This window comes from Oryzias latipes, chromosome 7 (assembly GCF_053564925.1).
Source record: "Oryzias latipes strain Hd-rR chromosome 7, Olatipes_Hd-rR_3.1".
Classification (NCBI taxonomy): domain Eukaryota; kingdom Metazoa; phylum Chordata; class Actinopteri; order Beloniformes; family Adrianichthyidae; genus Oryzias; species Oryzias latipes.
Window position 1 is genome coordinate 9,487,975 of NC_136243.1, and position 23,401 is coordinate 9,511,375.

Sequence of the window (23,401 nt, forward strand, 5' to 3'; positions counted from 1 at the left end):
CTGCCAAACAGCTGGTAAATTTCATGCTGTTCTCAGTGAGACCAAAACCACAGCTTCTGACTTTCTTCATCCCGCTGGAGCAGAAACTTGGCCGTCCAACACTCAACATCAGAGAGGCTGTCTTTCTCTGGACAGACGCGAGTTGTTTTTGGGACTAAGAGGGAGGCAACGGCTGGCTGCTGCTGGCATGATGTAAATGATAAGTGATGTTGTGTTTGTGAAAATCATGGCCAAGCTGTGGGAGCAGAGAGTCGTTGTTGGAGAAAGTCTCAGGTTAGAGCACTTCCTGTTTGAACGGGGCTTGAACGGCTCAGAGAGAGCACAGCCTAGCTAGCGAGCCTCTGATTCTGTGCACACGCTTAAAGACGCCTCTGCAGGCCCCTCTGTAATTACTGGCTCCTCTAATTGAGCGATTAAGAGGGAGAAAACAGATTACTGCCCTGTGGGAGATCTAGCAATGTGGAGAGGTGGAATGCAGGGGACAGACGCATGAAGGGAGATGGGGGGTGAGGAAAAACGGGGGCTCAACATCCTCCTCTTCTACCAAACCCCTCACACCTGCCTCAGCATCTGAGCCTCCCAGTCCTCCCACTCGTCTTCATCAGCCGCTCGTGCAATTGTGCGTTTAAATCCGTGCTGCTCTTTGATGGTTTTAAAAAGGGCCGACAACAAACATTCATCAAAGTGGAACCAGCAGCACGTGGTCTTCATCAAAACCTTCAGCAAGGGAATCAATCTACCACACCTTCATCACAATATGGGTTCCAGCTCCAGTTGCACCCTATTTTTTTTACACGAACTGGACAGATTAAAGTGGGAGGGGGGATGTGAGACGAGGGGGGTGGCTGAGGGGAGGAGAGGGTTGTGAGAGTTGGAAGAGGTCACCGTGAGAGAAATAAGTGAATGGAAAGCCCAGCATGGATGCAGCTCGTGTGTGCAGCTGCAGCACGCTGTCCTGCATCCCTCAGACCCTTCACAGGACCCCGAGGTCAAGGTGAGTGAGCCCCATCTGCTTCTAGATGTTTTTCACTTCAACTCTATTAAATAACCCCAAAATGCTCAACGTAATGTTAGAAACAACAAGAAGACACTCAAACGTGTTTTTATTGTTGAAAATATATCAGCAGTATATAAAAAAAAAGGATCTGAGGATCTTGAATTTCTGGTATCGGTGATGAAAAATCATGTCTCACCGAAGAAACACAGCTCAACAAAAAGAGTTAATTAAAACAGATATATTAGTTTATTAATAATCTTTAAATCCTAGAATGGTTTTTAGTCAATAAATGTGACTGTTTCATTAGGGAAAAACTAATAATTTAACCTTTCCAGGTTTGAGGTTCCTCAATAGCAACTGTTGTTGCGAGTTAATGGGAGACCTAAACGGGTCCTATTATGATTAAAGTAATGATCTTGTGCATGAGAGCATGTGTTTGTGCGTCTTAAGTGGCCGCCAACCAGAGAATTAGTCAAAGTGTTGCCCTGTCCGTTTTTAGCAGTGGCTGCCTGAGGCTGCAAACACATCATACGCCATTATTTTTACGCAGATTTTGTCAAGTCTGGACTCAGATGGCCTGAATTATTCATCAGGAAACTGTTTAAATATGTGAAGAAAGTGTATTTATGTAAAGAAAATGTTGTCAGATTCATTTGAATTTGAGTTCTGAATGAATAAAAATAGGTTTCTTTGCTCAGACCTGTTTCCTTACTGCAGTCTCGGATCCCCAACAGCCCCCAGACTGTTCTAAAGTGAAATCATTTGCTTTTTTGAATGTGAATGAATGTGCTCCTCGCTTCCTTTTGAGGGTCTGAGGGTTTCTGCTTCTGTGGACATTTAAAAAGTCAAACTAAAATGTTTTTGTAAGATATTTACGTGAAGTGACATAATATACATTATTTTTTAGTTAACCCTCTTTTTTTTTCTCTCTTAACCTTGTAATTGTTTGTTGGTTTATTTCCATATTTTACGTTCTTTACATAATATTTATTTTATTGGCGGGCGGAATCTCCTTCATTGGATTATTTTACCTTTTGTCGTTTTGTTTACAATATTTTAAGGGGATGTGTGCAACAGGGTGACTTTTTTAGTGTTTGCTTGTTTTTTCTGAGGATTTCTGATCAATGTGATGGATTGTTTGGATTGCACAGAAATTGATAATATATTCACTTGTTAATATTTTATAACACTTGATGTTTTATTTCTAAATGTAATATTAATCTGCACTTGTAACTAAATTTTCTGCCATAAAATGAAAGATATCACCCAATAATGTGTTATTGATGCAAATATTGGCAGGAAATCTCAAAGAGCTTTGCTCTGAAAGTAAAAATTGAAAATGAAATGTAATTAGAAAAAAATTGCACAGACTTTTAACAGACACTCATCAATACAGCAATAAAATCGGATTTACTTTCAGTAATACTAAGAAACTTTATTTATAAAGCACTTAAATTGTCCATAGAGACCCGAAGTGCTGTACAGTGTTAGAGAGAAAAAAAAAACTTAATTGTGATAAAAGTGTGAGGGGAATGGGATGTAACAGCTTTAAATCAATATACAATTACTATATATTTTTGTTATTATATAGTTTTGGAAAAGCAGAACTAAAACTGCACCAGTAAAAAAAAACAAAAAAAAAAAACAATTTATGTATCCACAGGGTCTCACCTTTGCATTGATCAGGCAGCCCCTTTGTACAGGCCATAGCGAACACTTAACCCTTGTGCTATCTTAGATGACCCCACCCTTACATTGACGTGTTCTCCCTACCATGACAAAGGTGGATAAAGGTGGAAAGATTTCATGTAATCCATGGACACCAGTGAAGATCACAAATCATTGAAGAAAAAAGGTTCAGAGCACTGTCTAGTGGGTCTAGATGACCCAACTCCCAATGTTAAAGTGCCTAGGATAGCACAAGGGTTACACAACATGCAAGGGTAAGTAAGGGTGAAGTAGATGAGACGCAGGCACATCGTACAGATTTTTCATTTTTTACGCCCCGTCGAAATCCAGCGGAATGCGCAAAGAGCCTGTTAGTGCTGTTCAAGTAATAAGTACGTGCTTCATGGATTCAACTTGGCTGCTAGAATTCAGAAAATTTTATTTCACCTTTATTTACCCAGGAATTGTCCCATTGAGATTAAGAATCTCTTTTTCAAGGGAGCCTTGGCTAGGGGGAAACAATAAATTACATTTACAATAAAAATGTCAACATTAAAAACATAAAATCAATAAAAATGAGAGCTTATGTAAAACAGGTACAGTTAAAAGTCACTTTCTCCTCCAATCTCAGCCTGGATTTAAAAATATTCAGAGGAATGAGTTCTTTTAATTTCCATCTTTTTTGTAGAGTGTTCCATGTGGAGGGGGCAGAAAAGACAAAGGCCTTTTTTTCCCAGTTCTGTACGAGCAAATGGAACAGCGAGCGATAGATGGTCATTTGAGGGCAGTCCGTATGATTACACAGTCCTCAGCTTGATCAGGCTGCAAATGTAGGAATGTAAAAGTCCAAGAAGTGATTTGTAAATAAAAATACACCAGTGTGTGAACCTCCGGGTTGACAGAGAAGACCATCCCACTCGAGAGTACAGTTCACAATGATGAGTCGAGGCCTTGCAGTTTGTTACAAACCTTATAGCGGCATGATACACGGAATCAATCTAACTCAAACACTGAGCTGTCGCATTCATATATAAAAGGTCTCCATAATCTAAAATGAATAAAAAAGTTGCTGTGACAAGTTGTTTTTTAATCCCTAATGAAAAACAACACTTGTTTCGAAATAAAAAACTCAGTTTCAATTTCAGTTTCCTAACAAGATTTTCAATGTGGGGCTTGAATGAGAGTGCATCATCAATCAAGATTCCCAGATATTTGTACACGTGAACCAACTCAATTTCATTTCCTTCCAGAGTGGAAACTGTAAGGAAACCCTGTGGTGTTGTTCTTGAGATTGAGAACAGCATTAATTTGGTTTTGTCTGCATTAACCATTAATTTTAGCTGGAGAAATGTACCGTATACTCTACACTGTACACTGTACCGTGTCAAAAGCTTTTTGCAGAGATTTATCAGCAGTGGCAGGGGATGGGTCATAGCAATAAATAATAGTGTCATCGGCATAAAAATGCATATTTGCATGAGACACATTTTGACATAAATTATTGATATACATGACAAATAGGAAGGGTCCTAATACAGAACCCTGTGGCACCCCCTTGAGTACATTTAAGAATGCAGAACACAAACCATCATGTCTAACACATTGGGTTCTGTTCTTCAAGTAATTTGTGAGCCAGGAGACTGCACGATATGAAAGGCCAAAACTGATAAGTCTTTGTTTCAACACGACGTGGTCCACAGTGTCAAAAGCTTTTGACAAATCAATAAAGAGTGCAGCACAGTACTGCTCATTGTCAAGACCAACAAGAATGTCATTTATCACTTTTGTAGCAGCAGTAATGGTGCTGTGCTTTTTCCTGAAGCCCGACTGTAATGTTGAGAGAAGCTCATTTGAGTATAAAAATTCTTTAAGTTGATCACATACAAGAGATTCAAGAATTTTTGACAAGACAAACAAATTGGAGATTGGCCTGTAGTTGGTTAAAACTGCTGGGTCACCTCCTTTTAAGTGGAGAAGTAACAAAAGCTGACTTCCAGATGGAAGGAATTTCATGAGTTTGTATTGACAGATTAAAAAGTATTGTAAGAGGCTGAGCAATAAAATCAGTAGCCATTTTTAAAAAGAAAGGCTGGACAATCAGAGTGTAGTGAACATCCTACAGGTGTCCTATATGTGCAGTCAGTAAGGAGCCAGTAGTCTCACCCTACTAACAACTAGAGTGTGACGTATGGACACCGTACGTCAGTATCACTCATGCACTTACCACACGCACAGCAATGGTACGCTCCATCTTCATGATGTCCTTTGAGGTGGTCGTACGAACCTCCAGGGAACTGCAAGACACACCTATGCTCCTCTTCATGACCCCCTAACCCGAAAACCCGCAGCACCCTGACGGGTGCATGTGACTGAGGCCTTACTGCCAGCATTTCAAACCACAAGGCCCCAATATGGTTATACAGAGAGAATAAAGGACAAGATGGAATGCTTCTCCAAATCCACAAAACACGTGGATCCAATTGGCAATTTCCCATGAACTTGTCAGCACTTTCCGTAAAATGTAGAGCTGACCCGATGAGAATCAACTATCAGCCAAATTCTCCTGCCTGGTGTCCAGAAGCAGACATTCAACACACCACCATCCTCGTCTGCCAACTCAGCCACTTTCTCTGAGCGCCATGCAAAGCCACAAGGGTGTGTCAAACAAACCCCCAGAGACTTCATACTCAGGGCTCCTCCAGGTTCTTGCTCCTGGTGGAGCTTTTCGTCTGCCTCTGTGACTTCAGCTTTGGTGATGGATTGGCCCACTCCCGCCTCGGAGATCATCAAATGATTCCTTCCACCTCTCAACCATGTCCTCAGTCGAGGTCAGAAGCTCACCACCAGCGTTGTATAATGTTGGCAGAGAACCGCTTCCCCCTTTCAGAGGCGCCGAAAGGTTTGCCAGAATTTCAATGAGCCCCAATCAAAAGCCCTTCTCCATTTCCACCGTGTTTTGGTCGTCTGGTAATTGAAATGTAATCAACTCCAGTCTGGATGAACATCATTCTAGAAGCTATTTTAAGGATGGTTACCGTTTCTGGCTTTTTTTAAATAGAAAAGTTATACTGCATTTATACATTTGTTAAATGATGGAAAAAAAATGAGTGCTAACCAGGTGATAATGATTCCCCTCCTAATATGAGGGGTCAAGTCAGAGCACACCGGGACAAAATCTTCGGATGACTTAAGCTTAAACTCTGCCTCCAAATAAAGGCTTGTTTGTGCTCCGTCCAGAACGGATGCTGAATAATTACTTTCCAGCACTCATAGTTAGACAGCCTTCCTAACTAGTGCCTCAATTAGTAGCTGTAATCTGCCCACTGTGTTGTTTGGCCCAGTTTCCTGGAGTGAACTCCCCCCATGCTGTGACCTCAGAGGTGCTTTTTGCCTCGGCGAGGGTTGCAAAACAGGCAGGAACAGTCACCTCTCTGTTTGAGGCAATCAGGTTGTTTGCCCCTCACTGGATGTGTTTGTACTGGATTTCTGTTAGCTTGATGTAAACTTGGCACCTTGTCCTCTCTGTCTGCAAAAACACACATCCATTATGAAACAAAGAGCTGACAGCTGCAGCTTCTCTGCATTTCTGCAGATTGGCGCCGCTCTAGTGGCAACACTGAAGTTGTTTTTGATGAGATTTCTTTTTGTTTTCCTTTTGTTCAAATGTTTAGCCAACGTTTTTAAGAATTTGAGCTCACTGCTCTGGCTGGAATATACGATTTAGTAAGAATGTTTTTGTTTTTTTAAACTTCATCTGTCCAACAACTGAGCAAACAGATTAGAGCTGAAGGCCTTTTGTGTTGGACAGGTTTCACTATTACATAAAGAGGTTATGGATCGTCGGATAACCAGGGCATAAATTTGTATGAACCCCTTTTCTGTTTTTTTTTTTTACATTTTTTTAATTTATTCAGTACATTTTCTGTTTTAAGTTTTTTATTAAAGAGGAGGGAGAGGGGAAAGTGTGTGTGTGTGTGTGGGGGGGGGGTAGTAGAAAAAAAAGAAATAAAGAGGGAGGGGGAGAAAGTGAAAGGATACAAGTGCAGAGTTGCTAATTTGAATAGGTTATTATTTTAAGCTGTGTAACATTTATACCAGATCTGCAGAAAGACAAATATTACCTCCAAACGTGAAATTCTGACACAAAGATAAGCAGAAGACATCTGTCCATTGATACACTGTGGGTTGGGAGGAGGGATAAAGCAGAAAGGGAGCAGTGTGCACGTGCACGAGGGGGTGGAGCTACATGCACGCTGCCAAAGTGAACCATGTGATCGTATAGGGGAACCAGATCCCCCCCAGCCCAACCAGCCAGACCAGGAGAGAGGGGGAGACCCCCGGACCAGGAGGGTCCCCAACGACGGGGGCTGCGTGGGTCCCCCGCATTTTGAGTTTTTAAAAACATTTTACCCTCAACTTCTTCCCTTCATCACCTTCAATATTAATCAGAATCAATTTTTTATAAACCTGCTATTACAATTATCATTTACATTTTAAACCCATATAATAAAAATTCCTCATTCACATTAAATACGAAGAAAACTTTGCGACCATATAATATTATAAATCATAAAGTCTTTTAATTAGATGCTAAACTTTGGAGAGTTTCCTTTACAATCTCTTTTCCTCCTTTAGCTAGCGTGCCTGTTTCCATGGCAACACAGAGGTACCCATCTGTGAACGGGACAGCAATCCCAGAGACCCCTGTGGGTTCAAACGCTACAATCTTTGAGCGGGACGCTCTGCTGGCCGTGGCTGAGGTGGTGGTGCTGGCTGTCATCCTCGTGATGGCGTTGCTCAGCAACGGGATGGTGCTGATGGTGTTGCTACGGCGGGGGAAACGTCACAGCCCGCTGCACCAGTTTATGCTCAACCTCTGTGTGGCTGACCTGGTGGTGGCGCTGTTCCAGGTAACACACAGACATACACACAAAGACACACACAATGATTGCTGGTGTGTTGATGAGTCTGTGCGCACACTTAAATCTTTTAGGACTTACGTAATTCTGAAATATATTTAAAGTCCCACTCCGATCAGCTTTTATCTAAAAAGTGTTCCCAGTGATTTTTTTAATTAGGAATTTGCCATTTTTTGCCAAATTAATTTTACAAAAACTGCATTGTTTTGTAGGACATCGTTTCTGCCAAACAGCAGTAGTTTGTGATAAATTCGTCCTCTGAGTTGTGTGTTGCGCCCCATTTGAGTCTAGGGGTACAGTCTTGGCCCACTTCTCATCAGCCACCTGTTTACAATTTCTCCCTCTAGCTTACAGCCCCTCCCACCCCCAATCTAACAAAACAAAACTGGAGAGCAACATTGGAGTTACCCAGTCGTGCAAAGACGTACATGGATCTATTTGTCTACAAGTGGATTCATCAGAATGAACTGAAGCATGGGGAGGCTTTCTTTGCTTCACAAATATTAGGTTGTTTTTTTTTCAAATGCATTTTTTCGTCTGCTCCTGATTCCCAATGGTTTGAATGAAAAAAGACTCAGAAATGTAATTAGATGCCTAATTTCTTTACCTATGTCCTCCATCATCAGAAAAATGCAACATGTAAAAAACACACATTTGTCAACACCATAAATATTTACATGAAATTCATCCCTGTCCACAAAGTGTGCTTTTACGTTTGATTCCAACAAAACTGGTGAGAACTTATGTAACATCCGTGCTCACACGCTCTTTCTCTGGGAGGTGTTACCCCAGCTGGTGTGGGACGCCAAGGGCCGCTTTCCTGGTCCTGACTTCTTGTGTCGCCTGGTGAAATACCTCCAGGTCCTCGGGATGTTTGCATCCTCATACATGATAGTAGCCATGACGGTGGACCGCCACTATGCCATCTGCTGCCCCCTGCAGGCACATCGCAGCTGGGCCACAAAGAGGTGGAACACACCCATAGCTGTGGCCTGGGGGCTGTCACTGCTGCTCAGTCTGCCTCAGGTAGGACCACACGGCCCCGGGACAATTCACTCTTAGATGATGTTTTTGTTCTTTGAAGCATCAGTTCATTACCGAGAATGTCACAAAGTGACAAAAAGTGTTTAAATCTAAATTTTAAGAAAATCACCTGATGAAATGTGGTAATCTTCCTTTATTCTTTCGAAATATGCAACACTTCCCTAAATATTATTAATCAAGAGCAAAAGCTGGTTCAGTGCATTGTCTAGTGGGTCTAGATGACCCAATTCCCAATGTTAAAGTGCCTAGGACAGCACAAGGGTTAATGAGGTGGAACAGATGATGATTTCTGGGTTTTGTTGCAGCCACAGGATTTGGACCTGTTTGTCATTGAGAAATATAATACAATCTAAACAATTTGTAATAAAAAAAACATTTCCACATTAAAAAACTGTCTTAGGTAAGAGAAGAATTTTTTTAAAGAAAATGAATAACACAAAAAGCCTGTGCGTTTCTGTCTGTGGGGTGAGTTTGTAGCATAACATGAAGGAAATTTATCAAAATGAGTACAAATGTGACACAATTTTTAAAAAGTACAAACTGTGGTTTTAAGATTTTACACCCTTTAAAAGATATAAATCAGAAAATGAGAAGCCTTAATGGGAAAATATTTGGACAATCAGGACTTTGTGACATTGTTTGATACCTTGACGTTTAATTTTTTCAAATTCTTTATGTGGTCATATGAATAACGATTATGTGTTGAATGTGTTAAAGTGTGTGTGTAAAAATAGGAAAGATTAGGAGATGGGAATTTATCATGTTTTTTTTCTACCCACTCCTTTTTCAAGCACTAAATTGTGTTTAATTTTCTCTTAATTTGTGATTGAAAATAAGAGGAAATCAATCCATCCAAACCGTAAGAGATGGATTGATTGATGGAGTTTTTGTTAAAGTATGTGGAGGCAGTAGTCTAATGGCAAAATCTTGAATAAGCAGAGTCGTTCAGTCGATCACTAAACAAGAAAAACAACAAAACAGTGTCAAAATCACAAACACATAATCAGACCAAAGGATTTAGATTTGTTTCTTTGTGCAGGTTTTCATCTTCTCCCGTTCAGAAGTGGCTCCAGGTGTGTATGAATGTTGGGGGAACTTTGCTGAGTCTTGGGGGCTGAAAGCGTACGTTACCTGGATGACCCTGGCTGTCTTCCTCCTTCCCGTCCTCATCATTGCTTTCTGTCAGGTGCGCTGTCAAATCGGACATGCTGCCCTTTCATCAGCATGTGTTTTCCCTTTCCGATACAAGTTTCAATTCTTTTTCAGGTGCGCATCTTCAGAGAGATTCATCACAACCTGTATCTGAAATCAGAGAGCCGTCCGTCCAGGAAATCCCCATCCCACAGAGGAGGCAGAAATGTTCGGGAAAAGGGAGGAGGAGCAGGGAGGTTCTGCCTCCCCCTCGGTGTCTCCTCTTTTATGTTCAAAGATCATAGGAATTCTGACAGTTTTTACCCAAGATCCACCTCACAACACCTTCCGATGGGCCCACGCAGGTCCACACGGACTGAGACTCCTCCCTTAGGTAACTTGGTGTTCAAGTATTTTAAATGGGATACAGCAAAATGAATATAAGAAATACAAGAAATGTAAATATCCAGCTTCTGTTAGTTAGGCATGAAGCAAATAGAAGCCTGAAAACACAAAACAAACACAAGTTCTGCTGTCAGTTTCAGTCCTGCCATTTGACCCTAGAGCGCCCCCTGCTGCCAGCTCCATGCGCCCACCTGAGGCCCCCCAAGGTGGACAGGTGACGGCTGCCATGTCAAAGACTGTGAGGATGACCCTGGTCATCGTCGTGGTCTACTCGGTGTGCTGGGCGCCCTTCTTTAGCGTGCAGATGTGGGCCGCCTGGTACCCTGACCCCCCCCAGAGAGGTGTGTGAACACACGACCCCCACGCCTGTTTCTACTGTGTGTAGATTTTTAAAATTGACAGGATTTTCTTTATGAAATAAACCGATCCAAAAAACAAAACAAAACAAAAAAATCATATGTTGTTGTACAAATATCTAACTTTAAAAAGATTAAACAAAGGACTGGCGTATCTTTTGCAGAAAAGCATCCTTTTCAGCTCAAAACCTAACATTTGCCTGTTATTAGGAGCAATATAGGCAGAGGGGGTTCTACATTGAATTACTCCACAGGTGAGACCCTCTAAACTTTGATCTGAAAACAGCAGACGGCTAACGGGGAAAACGTTGTTTTTCCATAAGAGATCATGTTTGCTTGGTCTGGAAAGTGAAGCTTTGACCAGCTATTCAGCAAACACTGAGCAACTGCTGTCATCCAGTAATACGTGATCGCTGCACCTTATTTCAATTTAGTTCAAAGATAAGTAAACTTTCTTTTTTCTTACCCAAAACTGTTTATGGAATAACCTAAATCACATTTTGAGCTTTGTCAAATTTGTGTCCAGTTCACATGTACAGACCCACTCCAATGAAAATTGGGTTTTTTGTTGTTTTTAACACATTCGTGTAGCATTTTTCTCATGGTGGAGGACATAAATTCAAAATATTTAGGCTTAAAATTGCAGTTCTGAGTTTTTCTTTAATCAAATCTTCATGAATCAGAAGCAGATGCAATATGTGGTTGGAAAAAGCTTATAGTTGTGACGTCGTACCGACAAACAGCTGCTCCGCTCCATTCTGATTCATCCATTTGTAGACGATTAGATCCGTGTACGTCTTTGTTTTCCTCGCCTGAGCTGGAATCTGGCTTAAAACTCTACGACTGGAAAGCTCCAACATCAATGGCCATTTTTGTTGCACTGCTAATGTTAGGTTGGGGCTGTGAGGGGCTGGAAGCTCACAGGAGAGAGTCTAAACAGATGGATGATGGGAAACAGTGGCAGGCTTACTCCACGCCAACGGGACCATTGGCGTGGAGTAAGCCTGCCACTGTTTCCTATCATCCATGTGTTGCCCACAATTCAGAGTTGAACTCTTGCTGCTCTGCAGAAACTATGTTCAACAAAACAACACATTTTTTTTTGTTTTATTTTGGCTAAAAATGGCCCAATCCTAATGAGAAAAAAAAACAAGGGGAATGCTTAGAAATTAGATTAAAATGTGATTAGAGTGGGACTTTATAGAAGCTGTGGATTATCTCTTTTCTTTCTTTCTAAACTTGTTAGGATTTCTGAAGTAAATATAACTCTAAGGAGAAGAATGAAAACCTAGAAACACATTTGTATTCTTTAGTGATCCGTACATATTCATAGAAAAAGCAAATTACTCATCTGTTTCAACTGCTAGTTCACACCCCCCTTTTCATCAGTTCACCTTAGAAGAGTTATTTATGGAAATTTTCTAGGAAAAAATAAAAATATTTTTATAATGAATGTCAAAAAAATAGACAACATGTTTAATACATTAGTGTGCAATGATACAAGCAATAAAATTAAGATTATTAGTTGTATAAACAATGACTTTTCAGCCTGAACAAGTACAGTTAACTTTGACACACGTGGTCAAAGCAAATGAATGGTGATCCAAAGCAAGTCTAAAGAGATCATTTTGCAGAGATTTGCACTTAATCAATTGCTTTGTGTCCAAAAGCATTTGCTGTTGAAGGAAATGAACAGGAAACTGCCACTAGGTTACGCCCAAATGACTAAATGAGAAAAACTGTAGTAGCATGCAAATCTCCACATTTTTGTTTATTATTATTATTTCCAAAGACAAAAATCTTCCTCCTCCTCCAACAGATGCAGCTTTCACCCTGCTGATGCTGCTGGCCAGCCTAAACTCGTGCACCAACCCGTGGATCTACTCCGCTTTCTCCAGCAGCGTCTCACCTGAGCTCCGCCTGCTGCTCTGTCGGGGGAGCTTTCATCACAGAGGCTCTTTACCCGGAGACTCCAACACCACACACACCTCCAACGCCTGAGCAAATGACAGCGAACACTTGGCTAAAACAGGAAAAAGGAGTTTTTGCTGCACGACTGTGACACAGAAAAATCGGCGTAACTATATCATTTATAGCCTATGACAGTCCTGCACTGGATGAAACAGGGGTTAGATGCAGGAGAGGTCCCTGATGTGGTCATCATCATCGAACTAGGTTGACTTTTTTGTCAGTATTGTGCCAGATTTCTCTGTCTTGTAAAACTACAAAACTTTGCCTTCATCAGGATTTCCTCCGTTTGTAAAATAAGATTGTAAAATAAAATTTCCTGATTTAGCTTAGAATAGAATAGAATAGAAGAGAATAGAAGAGAATAGAAGAGAATAGAAGAAACATCATTGCCAGCAGCAGTTAAACTGTGGGTGGTCTGACAGCAGCAGTGCACAGGGCAATAGAGTGAAAGAAAAAAGAGACAGCACAAGACGAAAGGCAAGAAACATGGTGATAGAATACAAGAAATGAATTGATAAATAGAATTAGGGAAAAGGTGATTTACAGTTATGTGTTCAGTGTTTGTCCATTTTACAGAGGGATCATTTGGGGGGGTTTAGCATTTGAATGGCCCAGGGGAAGAAACTGTTTGGGAGTGTGTTGGAGTGTGAATTGATCGACCTGTAGCGCCGTCCTAAAGGTGTCAGGTCAACGGGTGGGGGTGGGGTTGGATCATCAAAGATAGTTATACTATAGCTGAGATTCTTCTTTGTCTAATAAACATACGCTATATTACTAAAAGTATACTACCTGCCTTGCCTCACATATGAACTGAAGTGTCATCCCATTCCTAACCCATAGAGTTCAATTTGATGTTGGTTCACCTTTTGCAGCCATTACAGCTTCAACTCTTCTGGGAAGACTGTCCAGAAGGTTGAGGAGTGTGTTTATAGGAATTTTTGACCATTCCTCCAAAAGTGCATTGGTGAGGTCACACACTGATGTTGGTGGAGAAGGCCTGGCTCTCACTTTTTGCTCTAATACATCCCAAAGGTGTTCTATTGGGTTCAGGTCAGGACTCTGTGCAGGCCCGTCAGGTTCATCCACACCAGACTCTGTCATCCATGTCTTTATGGACCTTGCTTTGTGCTCTGATGCACATTCATGTTCCCGCTCCAAACTGTTCCCACAAGGTCAGGAGCATGGAAATGTCCAAAATGTTTTGGTACCTGAAGCATTCAGAGTTCCTTTCACTGGAACTAAGTCCTGAAGAACAACCCCACACCATAATACCTCCTCCACCAAATTTCAGTCTGGGCACAATGCAGTAAGAAATGTACCGTTCTCCTGCCAACCTCCAAACCAAAGCATGATTCATCACTCTATAGAAGGTGTTTCCCCTGTTCTAGAGTCCAGTGGCGGTGTGCTTCACACCACTGCATCCAATGCATTACACTTGGTGATGTGTTGCTTTGATGCAGCTGCTCTGTCATGGAAACCCATTCCATGAAGCTCTCTGCGTGCTGTACTTGGGCTGATCTGAGGGTCACATGTTTGGAGATCTGTAGCAGTTGACTTCAGAAAGTCTTTGACCTCTTTGCACTATGAGCTTCAGCATCCACTGACCCCTCTCTATCAGTTTACATGGTCCACCACTTGGTGGCTGAGTTGCTGTTGTTCCCAAACTTTTCCAATTTGTTCTGATAGAGCTGACAGCTGACTGTGGAAGATTTAGGAGCGAGGAAATGTCACCACTAGATTTGTTGCGTTCTTTCACAAATGTTTGTAAAAACCGTCTGCATGCCTAAGCGATTGATTCTAAACACATGTGGCCAGACCAAGTGATTAGGACACCTGATTCTGGTCATTTAGATGGGTGAGCCAATACTTTTGGTAATGTAGTGTATTTCTAGAGACTTTTTGTAAGGACAATTTGAGAGCGCTGATCAACCTTTACTTTCCAGGGTTTTCAACCAACAGCTTTTTATTCCCTCAAGCAAAGCTGTTGACATTTTTCAATAGATGTGTAGAATATAGCTGAACTTTACTTTGTTGTGATTAGCTTATTTGAACATCAAATTTCTGTCCACATTTTTTTCTCACTTTCAATTCTTATATCAAATTTATAATGTTAATTTTTATTTTTTAAAGTTCCTCCCTCTTGGTTACCTAACTTAGCTTGCATTTAAGCCGTACTGCAAGACAGTCTGTGTACATATTATAGAGTAAAAAATAGTTTTAGTAACCTTAAGGAACACTAGCATTGTTTAAAAAGACGTCTGCTAACTAAAAAGGTTAAATATTTTCTTAACTCTGTGTAGTATAAAAACGTCTGTGACATCTGCGCCAGCAGGGGGCGCCAAAGATACAACACGTTTTCAACTGACTTTTTTAGCTGCAACTGTTCATTTAACACTGATGGTCTGTGGCTATGAAGGTAAAAATGTGTCAAAAAGAACGCACTTGTAGATTTGATTTGAGAACTTGTAATATAGAATGTGAATACTTGTGCATCAAAAATCTGCATCTGTGTGTAAAAATCTTCTGCTGTGAAGTGACAAATTTCCAATTGCATGTGTTCATTTAGAGTTACAACTTCAAATCTGTGATTCCAACTGCTCAAATGTGCTTCTCCGTGTGCTCCAATCTGCTGCCGCAAATCACAGGTGTGCTACAACTGTGCTCTGACTTCTGACACATTCCTTGCGAGAAACTTGAGTCAAAAGTGATCTGTGTCCGATAATGGGACTAGGGGGGGAGGGAGGGTAGGAGGAGACGGAGTCAACCAATCAGAGTGCTGGATTCGGAGAACTTGGTCAAGTTAGAAAGATCTTCACAGATTCACACTTCCTGCTTCAATAACTCTTATGATAAACGTTCAAATGTGACAGCAAGTCTCTCAATCATTTTGTATGAACACAGAGAGTGAACTAAAAATGCATTTCTACAGAAAAACTTAGTTTTCTCCTGCATTTTAATGATAAATGATCTCTTCGTGCTTTAAATGCAGACATGCAGCTAGATGGCTGCAAACGGACAGGATCAGATGATCATCTTTGTTGTAGCAGGACAACAGGGCCAGGGCTATTGAGCAGCTTTATTATAAATCATATGGATAAACATTTGAAAAAAATATATTAGATTAGATAAATGCGTTCTCCGCGACGTTCCAGGCGACAGCGCGGCGGCGCGCGGCTGTGGCGGACTCAGCCCGCTGAGCGACGGCTGGGTATGCGCGAGCGACAGGCGTGCCCCGCCGTCGGCCAGCGGGATCCTCGCTTCTTCTTTCCTCCGCTGAGCGAGGGCGTAGACCTCGCCGTCTGTCAGCGGGATCCTTGCTTCTTATTTCCTCCGGAGCTCGGCGGCTGGCCGCTGAGCGAGGGCATATATAGCGCGGTGTCACACCGCTGCCAGCCGCCGAGGTCCGCGGAGGAAGGAGAGGCCATAGGAGAGACCGAGGATGCCGCTGGACGAGCGCTGAGCACCCGCAAGCGACAGGCGTGCTCCGCCGTCGGTCAGCGGGATCCTCGTTTCTTCTTTCCTCCGCGGAGCTCGGCGTCTGGCCGCGGTGTCGCGTACCAGCGACACGCTACGCCCTCGCTCCGTCAGCGGCCAGCCGTTCCTCAGCGGGCTGAGTCCGCCACAGCCGCGAGCCGCCGCGCTGTCGCCTGGAACGTCGCGGAGAACGCATTTATCTAATCTAATATGTTTATTTCAAATGTTTATCCATATGATTTATAATAAAGCTGCTCAATAGCCCTGGCCCTGTTGTCCTGCTACAACAAAGATGATCATCTGATCCTGTCCGTTTGCAGCCATCTAGCTGCATGTCTGCATTTAAAGCACGAAGAGATCATTTCTCATTAAAATGCAGGAGAAAACTAAGTTTTTCTGTAGAAATGCATTTTTAGTTCACTCTCTATGGAGTTAATTCAGTCTCAATAATCAGAAATGCACACAACCGGTTTTACAAATGCACACGCTCCGATTCACAAATGTCATTTTATGCAAACGTGAAAAATAAATTCGGAAATACACACCCTGTGTTTCACAAACACACAGATTGTGTTTCACAAATGCACACTAAATGTTTTACAAATGCACAATAAGTGTTTCTCACAAATGTGCACACTGTGTTTCACAAAAACATTTTAGAAATTCACAATAAATGTATCAGAAATACACAGTAGGTGCTTCACAAACATGATTTTTAGGTACACATGTGATGTGAACTCACAGATCATTCGAATTGCAGACTGTGCATTCAAAATCCCGTTCTCGTTTGTGAATCTCCCCGTGTGTGTGAGAGATTTTTCTACGGTGAATATTGAGACTCATCTGACGGAGCGGGTCAACTAATCTCACCATTGGCTAGTGAATCTGTCAATCAAACTCATAGGCAAAGCAGGCGGGTTCGCTTTTAGCCAATCGAATGGCCCCTTACACTTTCTCTACGCTTTCTGCGGGTGGCAAAAGCCCCGCCCATATTTGATTCTGTACCAGTCGGTCGTTAGCGTGTTAGTCTTAGCATGGCTTGTCGGTTTATTGCCTTCGGTTGTCAAAAATTACTGGCTTGTGCAACTTTTCAGTGGACCTGGAAGCAAGGCAACAGTGGTTGAATGCAGTTGACATTGAATCCATCGAACTCTGTACTGGTCATGAGATTTAAAATGAATGTTTCACTCGGGATTGTACGTTATTCTCTTAGCTTTCATGCTAGCGTCATTTCAACACTCAGACACGGTTTTGATCATATGAAGGTGGAGGAGAAAAATCTTCAACTTCCACAGGTTTTGTGGAGAAACTGGCATCACTTTGCTCCGTACCACGCAGTGGGACTACATTACCTCAAGTTCATCTCACTGTCAATCACAGATACCCAATACACCTCCCCTGCTCAGCCCGAAGTCACTTTGCTTGACCTTAATTTTATTTTTTTAATAACTCAAATGTCATTGATTTTATATTGTAACCATATACATATACACCTCTTGGCCAGGTCACCCTTGCAAAAAAGATCCTCATCTCTCTGGGTTTTATAGCTGGTTAAATACTACACAACAAAAGATGGTCATAGAACAACAAAGTGCAAACATTCACCCTTTATTGCAGAGTAAAATTCAGTGAAAACATGGACAGATTAAAACATCAAAATTTAAGCAAATGTGGGATCTCTACTGATTTGAATTTTATTTAAACTGGAACTAATTTTCATAACTTCCTTACATACAATGAAGTCCCTTGAACAATACAGCAGTATTGATTTGAACTCTGTCTTGCCCCGCTCAGTCTCTCTTCTTCTGTATGTAATTATGTCGCCTAAATTAAGTTCTAAACACACTGGACAGTAAAGATGTAGGTCCACTCCCAAACGGTCTGAATTCCACAATGGATTGATGTCGTCTTGCAGTTCCAACATTTGTGGACCCAAAAGGGGACTGTCCCATACCAAGACATTGATCCCAGGATGAGGTTCAGTCATGGATCCACTCTCCTCCCATTCAATCTCTGGAACCAGCATACCCTGACAAAAAAAAAAAAGATACTGTTTATGAACAGCACTGTTTTTTTTGTGTTTTAGATTATGTAGGAACAGTGACCGACTAATAATAACTTATATTGTTGCTGGCAGGCAGACCTCATATCTCCATAACTGTTTATAATTTGCAAATAAGTGAACCTTAACAAAGTAGTGACATTAGTACATCTGATGGCTCATAATGCCATGCATTGTGATGCATTTTGAATTTGCAGATGTGCTATTCTTCCTACAAACAAACAATTTAGGGAAATTGTTTGCACCACACAACAATAATCCTTTTCATTCATTTTCGATGAAAATTCACTGTAGTCATTATGATTTCATGATACTCTTCTTGATACTTTCCACTTTAGTCAAACTGCACACAAATCAGTTGTCCAGTACAGTGAGATTAAATAAAGCATTTACCCGGGGATCAGAAACAGGGTTCTGGGTCAAGCCCAACTGCCACAGCTGATTTGGTGTCATGCTTTGCTCCGTCCTGATTGGATGGCTGTCCCACGCGTCACTAAAGACATCCAAACTGGCCTGAATGCATGGTAGAAAAATGTAATGGCAGCAGAATACGTGATGTGACTGATATTGAGAAAGTCTTCGTCCTCAGGAGAGAGCAGGATGTTGTAATATAAACCAGTAACAGTCATGAAGACATCACACCAGAGGAGCTCAATCCTGTATTTGAAAAAAAGCAAAAAGAAATATTATATTGTCAGATTTATTTTTAATACATCATTCACTTTTATGTATCAGGGCTCCAGACTAACTTTTGTCACTAGGAGCATAGTGGCCCCTAACTGAAAATTTTAGGGGCACAACCAGAAAATTTAGGGGCGCATACCGTAAATCAACATTCTAACCAAATCTACTAATTTCCACTGTATTACTAATAAATACTTTAATAATAGATGCAGAAATTACAATGTGCTGTTTCTAATTCAGTGTCACATTTTATTCTGCACTTTTGAAGATGCAACATGAAGGTAAACTGACAGCACCATCGCTGTCACGACAGTACAACTAAGTAAAAATAGTAAAAAAAATACCATACATTTAGAATAAAAAAAAGTTTTTAGTAACAAGTGATTACCGTAGTAACCTTTCGTAATTTCACAGTTTCAAATAATACTTAAATGTATGTAAATATTAGAGGATGGAAATTCATGTTGGTGACACCAAATAGGTGCAGCCAAGATGCACAATAAGCGTGTTTGAGATCACCCAGATGGACGCAACGCTGCACAGATCACCTGGTGTGTGACGTATATTTTTGTTTTTGCTCCAACATCACCTGTCAATCAAAACAAAAATATCACGAGAAAGGGGTGGAAGCAAGACCCCAATCAGAGCGAATGCAGCTGGAAATTTAGTATTGAACTGACTAAAAGTTGCCCTACAGACTAAAAAACAATGCATTATGGGACATGCGTCCTGATGGGTTTTTTGTAGTTCACCGATCAATTAAAATAATTTAAAATACCAACTGATTAAAAAAAGGCTACATCCATTACAAAACATTAAAATAATTATAAAAGACAGCTCATACTTAGGGGGAGAGGCATATTAAAACGAAATTGAATGTTAAGGACAATTCCTAATTCCTGGTCTCTTTCAGTCTCGCTGCAGCTTCGATTTCATGCGAGTTTGAGACCCCTGCTGTACACTCTGTCACTGGTACACTAGCTGCAGGTCGGAAGAACGAATCAATAGTTCGCTTGCTCATAGCTCAGACGCACATATCAGGTTGTGATGATATTTGTCTCCGTTTCCTTCCCACGGATGTTTACGCGCTCGATTATCTCTAGGCCCCGCCCCTCCACACATTTTAGCCACTTGCAATGACTTTCCCTATTCTTCTCAGACGCATTGGCCGCCTCAGGCATCACTCAATGAAACGCGAGTGTGTGCTCGCGTGTGCTCCAGTCTCATGAGTATTCGCGCGAGTGTGTGTCTGCCTGCGTGCGTGTTCGCTCGCGTCTCATTGATGATTTCATCTCTCATTTCATCGATCATTGACGTGCTCCTTTCATGTTTAATGTATAAAAAATACGGAGGGTGGGGGAGGCAAATTTACTGGTAGCACATGTGCGACTGGGTGTAAAATTCAGTCGCACACTCTCAAATCTTGGTCGCAAAATGCGACCAAATGGATGCAGTCTGGAGCCCTGTGTATATATTAAAGCTTCTAAAACTAGGTTCAACTCACCGTTGATTGTGTGTACACTTTTCCCACAATGAAGCCGTTTGTGTCAGTTGTACGTACTGTGAGCATTAACTCGGCTATGCCCACATTTTCTCCTCCGTGATCTCCTCTCACCCTGACAATAACATGAAAATCATGTCTCAAACACATAATTACAAATGCATCGCCAATACGGTACACATCAGTTTAAAATGTAATGTTCTTATGCATGATGCCAATAAGTAGAATTTCTAGGTTAAAAAAATTGCAGGAGTGGGTTACATGTATCACTGAGGAAAAAAAGGAGGTGAGAGAGACTGTTAAGGGGGGGTAAAATGTTATTCATGAGGGGAAAGTTTTAGAGTTGCCTTTGTTTATGGAGAGGAGTCTAAAAAAAGTAATTTTATTTTTGTACAAATAACCAAGTACTTATACTGCCTGATATGTGAATAAAATATTTCTTTATGAATGACATGAATACCTCAGAGGAAAGCCATAAACGTTCACAGCGTCACTGAAGAAGGCCAAGTGGGTGTCTGCACAGTTGTTGTCTGCTATCTTCTCAGGTACAAGATCTATGGAATACAAGTACAAATACTTTCAACTGACAGATATTTACAGCGGCAAAAATGCTAAATTCCCAATTGACAGGTAAAACAGTAATACAATAGGATGATAAAATATGAAATAGAATAGAATAAAAGGGTATTTAATAATCCCTGAGGAAATTTTTTTTAAATGGCCATCTTAAAAAAAACACAAACACACATTCATTACAAATAGAAATATTACAAAATAAAAAGATTGATAAAAAAAGGTAAATAATTGGAAAATCAGTGGGTAAAATTAAAAGAAATTACTTGTAAGATGCCCTGCCAGAGAGTCGTATTGCCTGATGGCACGAGGAACAAAAGATTGTCACGCTGTCACGCTTCAGTAATTCCTAGAGAATAAATAAAAACACAACAAACATGGATTAGATAATTTAGCTGTCTGATCTTAAATTACATAATTTTCAAATATATGAAAGGGGAATTTTTTAAAACACTCTTGCTATGATTACTTGAGCTTGTATTAAAGAACACCTTTAAAAAAAATCAGAGACAAGACACTGATCACAGGAAGCCTGTGTGTAATACTTACAGTAACTTCTACTCAAATCACTGTTGACAGCTGATTTCTCCCATCCACCCTTTCTGTGACTACTTATCGACTACAAAACAGCCTAAAAACATAATGTTTGGGATTCTTGTCATTACGTCATTGGAAGTAGAGATACGGGGAATTTAGTGGCTGTCACTCTGACACAATCTCACAGGGCTGGTCAGCACAATACGGGTTCTAACGTTAGAAACTTAATGAGGCTTCTTTCATTCAACAGTGGATTCATGTATGTTATATTTAAAAAATGCCGTTTTCATGATGAATGTCATATGAATTAACTTTGTTGCACATATCCACCCAGTCTTAAAGTCTGGGTTGTGAAAATGCTGTGTCTAACTTTAACCCGGATCGCGTTTACATAAAGGCAGCACACGGAACAACTAGCTAGTTAGCATAGCATAGCATCAGTGTTTAAACAAATCCCCGTCTCCAAATCAATACTTTTTATTAAACTTTCTTTGCTGCTGTAAATCCGGCATGCTTTTCCCCTTAGTTCCTTATGAATCATGTTAACAACCTACAGATCATTGGCTATAGATGCTAGCTTGAACCGACACCGGCTTGAACTTCACTCACACTCACAGGCAGCCACAACTTGCACAGGCTAAGCAAAACAAAGCTAAGCTAATTTGCGGTGGGGGTACTCTGCAAACGACTCGGCTGCAGTGTTCATAAAGCATTCACACATGTCACTTGGCTAAGGAGAACGCTTCAACTTAGTGTTCAATAACATTACAGGACGTACAACGAGGGAATGATCAAATAAATGCATTACTTACGGGCTGAGACTGATCCCGTTCAGAAGACCTCTCCGCCATGTTTGCCGCCCGCGTCCTCTCAACTGCTGTGCTGAACAGCTCCCTCCCTCGTCACTTTGAAAGTGAGGAGTGTAAGGGGCCATTCGATTGGCTAAAAGCGAACCCGCCTGCTTTGCCTATGAGTTTGATTGACAGATTCACTAGCCAATGGTGAGATTAGTTGACCCGCTCCGTCAGATGAGTCTCAATATTCACCGTAGAAAAATCTCTCACACACACGGGGAGATTCACAAACGAGAACGGGATTTTGAATGCACAGTCTGCAATTCGAATGATCTGTGAGTTCACATCACATGTGTACCTAAAAATCATGTTTGTGAAGCACTTACTGTGCATTTCTGATACATTTATTGTGAATTTCTAAAATGTTTTTGTGAAAAACAGTGTGCACATTTGTGAGAAACACTTATTGTGCATTTGTAAAACATTTAGTGTGCATTTGTGAAACACAATCTGTGTGTTTGTGAAACACAGGGTGTGTATTTCCGAATTTATTTTTCACGTTTGCATAAAATGACATTTGTGAATCGGAGCGTGTGCATTTGTAAAACCGGTTGTGTGCATTTCTGATTATTGAGACTGAATTAACTCCATAACTCTCTGTGTTCATACAAAATGATTGAGAGACTTGCTGTCACATTTGAACGTTTATCATAAGAGTTATTGAAGCAGGAAGTGTGAATCTGTGAAGATCTTTCTAACTTGACCAAGTTCTCCGAATCCAGCACTCTGATTGGTTGACTCCGTCTCCTCTTACCCTCCCTCCCCCCCTAGTCCCATTATCGGACACAGATCACTTTTGACTCAAGTTTCTCGCAAGGAATGTGTCAGAAGTCAGAGCGCAGTTGTAGCACACCTGTGATTTGCGGCAGCAGATTGGAGCACACGGAGAAGCACATTTGAGCAGTTGGAATCACAGATTTGAAGTTGTAACTCTAAATGAACACATGCAATTGGAAATTTGTCACTTCACAGCAGAAGATTTTTACACACAGATGCAGATTTTTGATGCACAAGTATTCACATTCTATATTACAAGTTCTCAAATCAAATCTACAAGTGCGTTCTTTTTGACACATTTTTACCCTCATATGTGGCGGGTGTTTTGTTTTTTTTCTGTAGCGGGTGTTTTGTTTTTTTTGTGGTATCACTTCTGTGCGCTGTCACACAGGAAATTACGTCAACTTGTTTTTTTCTTCAAACTTTATTGACATTTACAGACATGCGA

The 23,401-nt window shown here is 41.0% G+C and overlaps 1 protein-coding gene and 1 long non-coding RNA gene across 4 annotated transcripts; one reads left to right on the top strand and one right to left on the bottom strand.

The window, feature by feature from the left end:
- The first annotated feature begins 822 nt into the window (after nt 1-822).
- On the top strand, nt 823-12,936 carry avpr2ab (arginine vasopressin receptor 2a, duplicate b). Of its 2 annotated transcripts, none has more exons than XM_020704328.3 (7): nt 823-994; nt 7,301-7,575; nt 8,365-8,610; nt 9,668-9,814; nt 9,895-10,153; nt 10,299-10,505; nt 12,340-12,838. In XM_020704328.3, exons 1-7 carry the CDS (start codon nt 904-906, stop codon nt 12,519-12,521), a joined length of 1,407 nt encoding a protein of 468 aa, XP_020559987.1. In that variant the 5' UTR covers nt 823-903; the 3' UTR covers nt 12,522-12,838.
- A 5,684-nt stretch (nt 12,937-18,620) lies between these two features.
- On the bottom strand, nt 18,621-22,273 carry LOC144994031 (uncharacterized). Of its 2 annotated transcripts, XR_013657404.1 has the most exons (5): nt 22,135-22,273; nt 21,052-21,134; nt 20,673-20,766; nt 20,216-20,327; nt 18,621-18,684 (listed from the first exon to the last, which is right to left on the bottom strand). It is a non-coding gene; the product is annotated as an uncharacterized LOC144994031 (long non-coding RNA). The 2 variants fall into 2 exon arrangements; XR_013657405.1 differs by lacking the exon at nt 21,052-21,134 and having other exon boundaries at nt 22,135-22,230.
- Nucleotides 22,274-23,401: the final 1,128 nt, after the last annotated feature.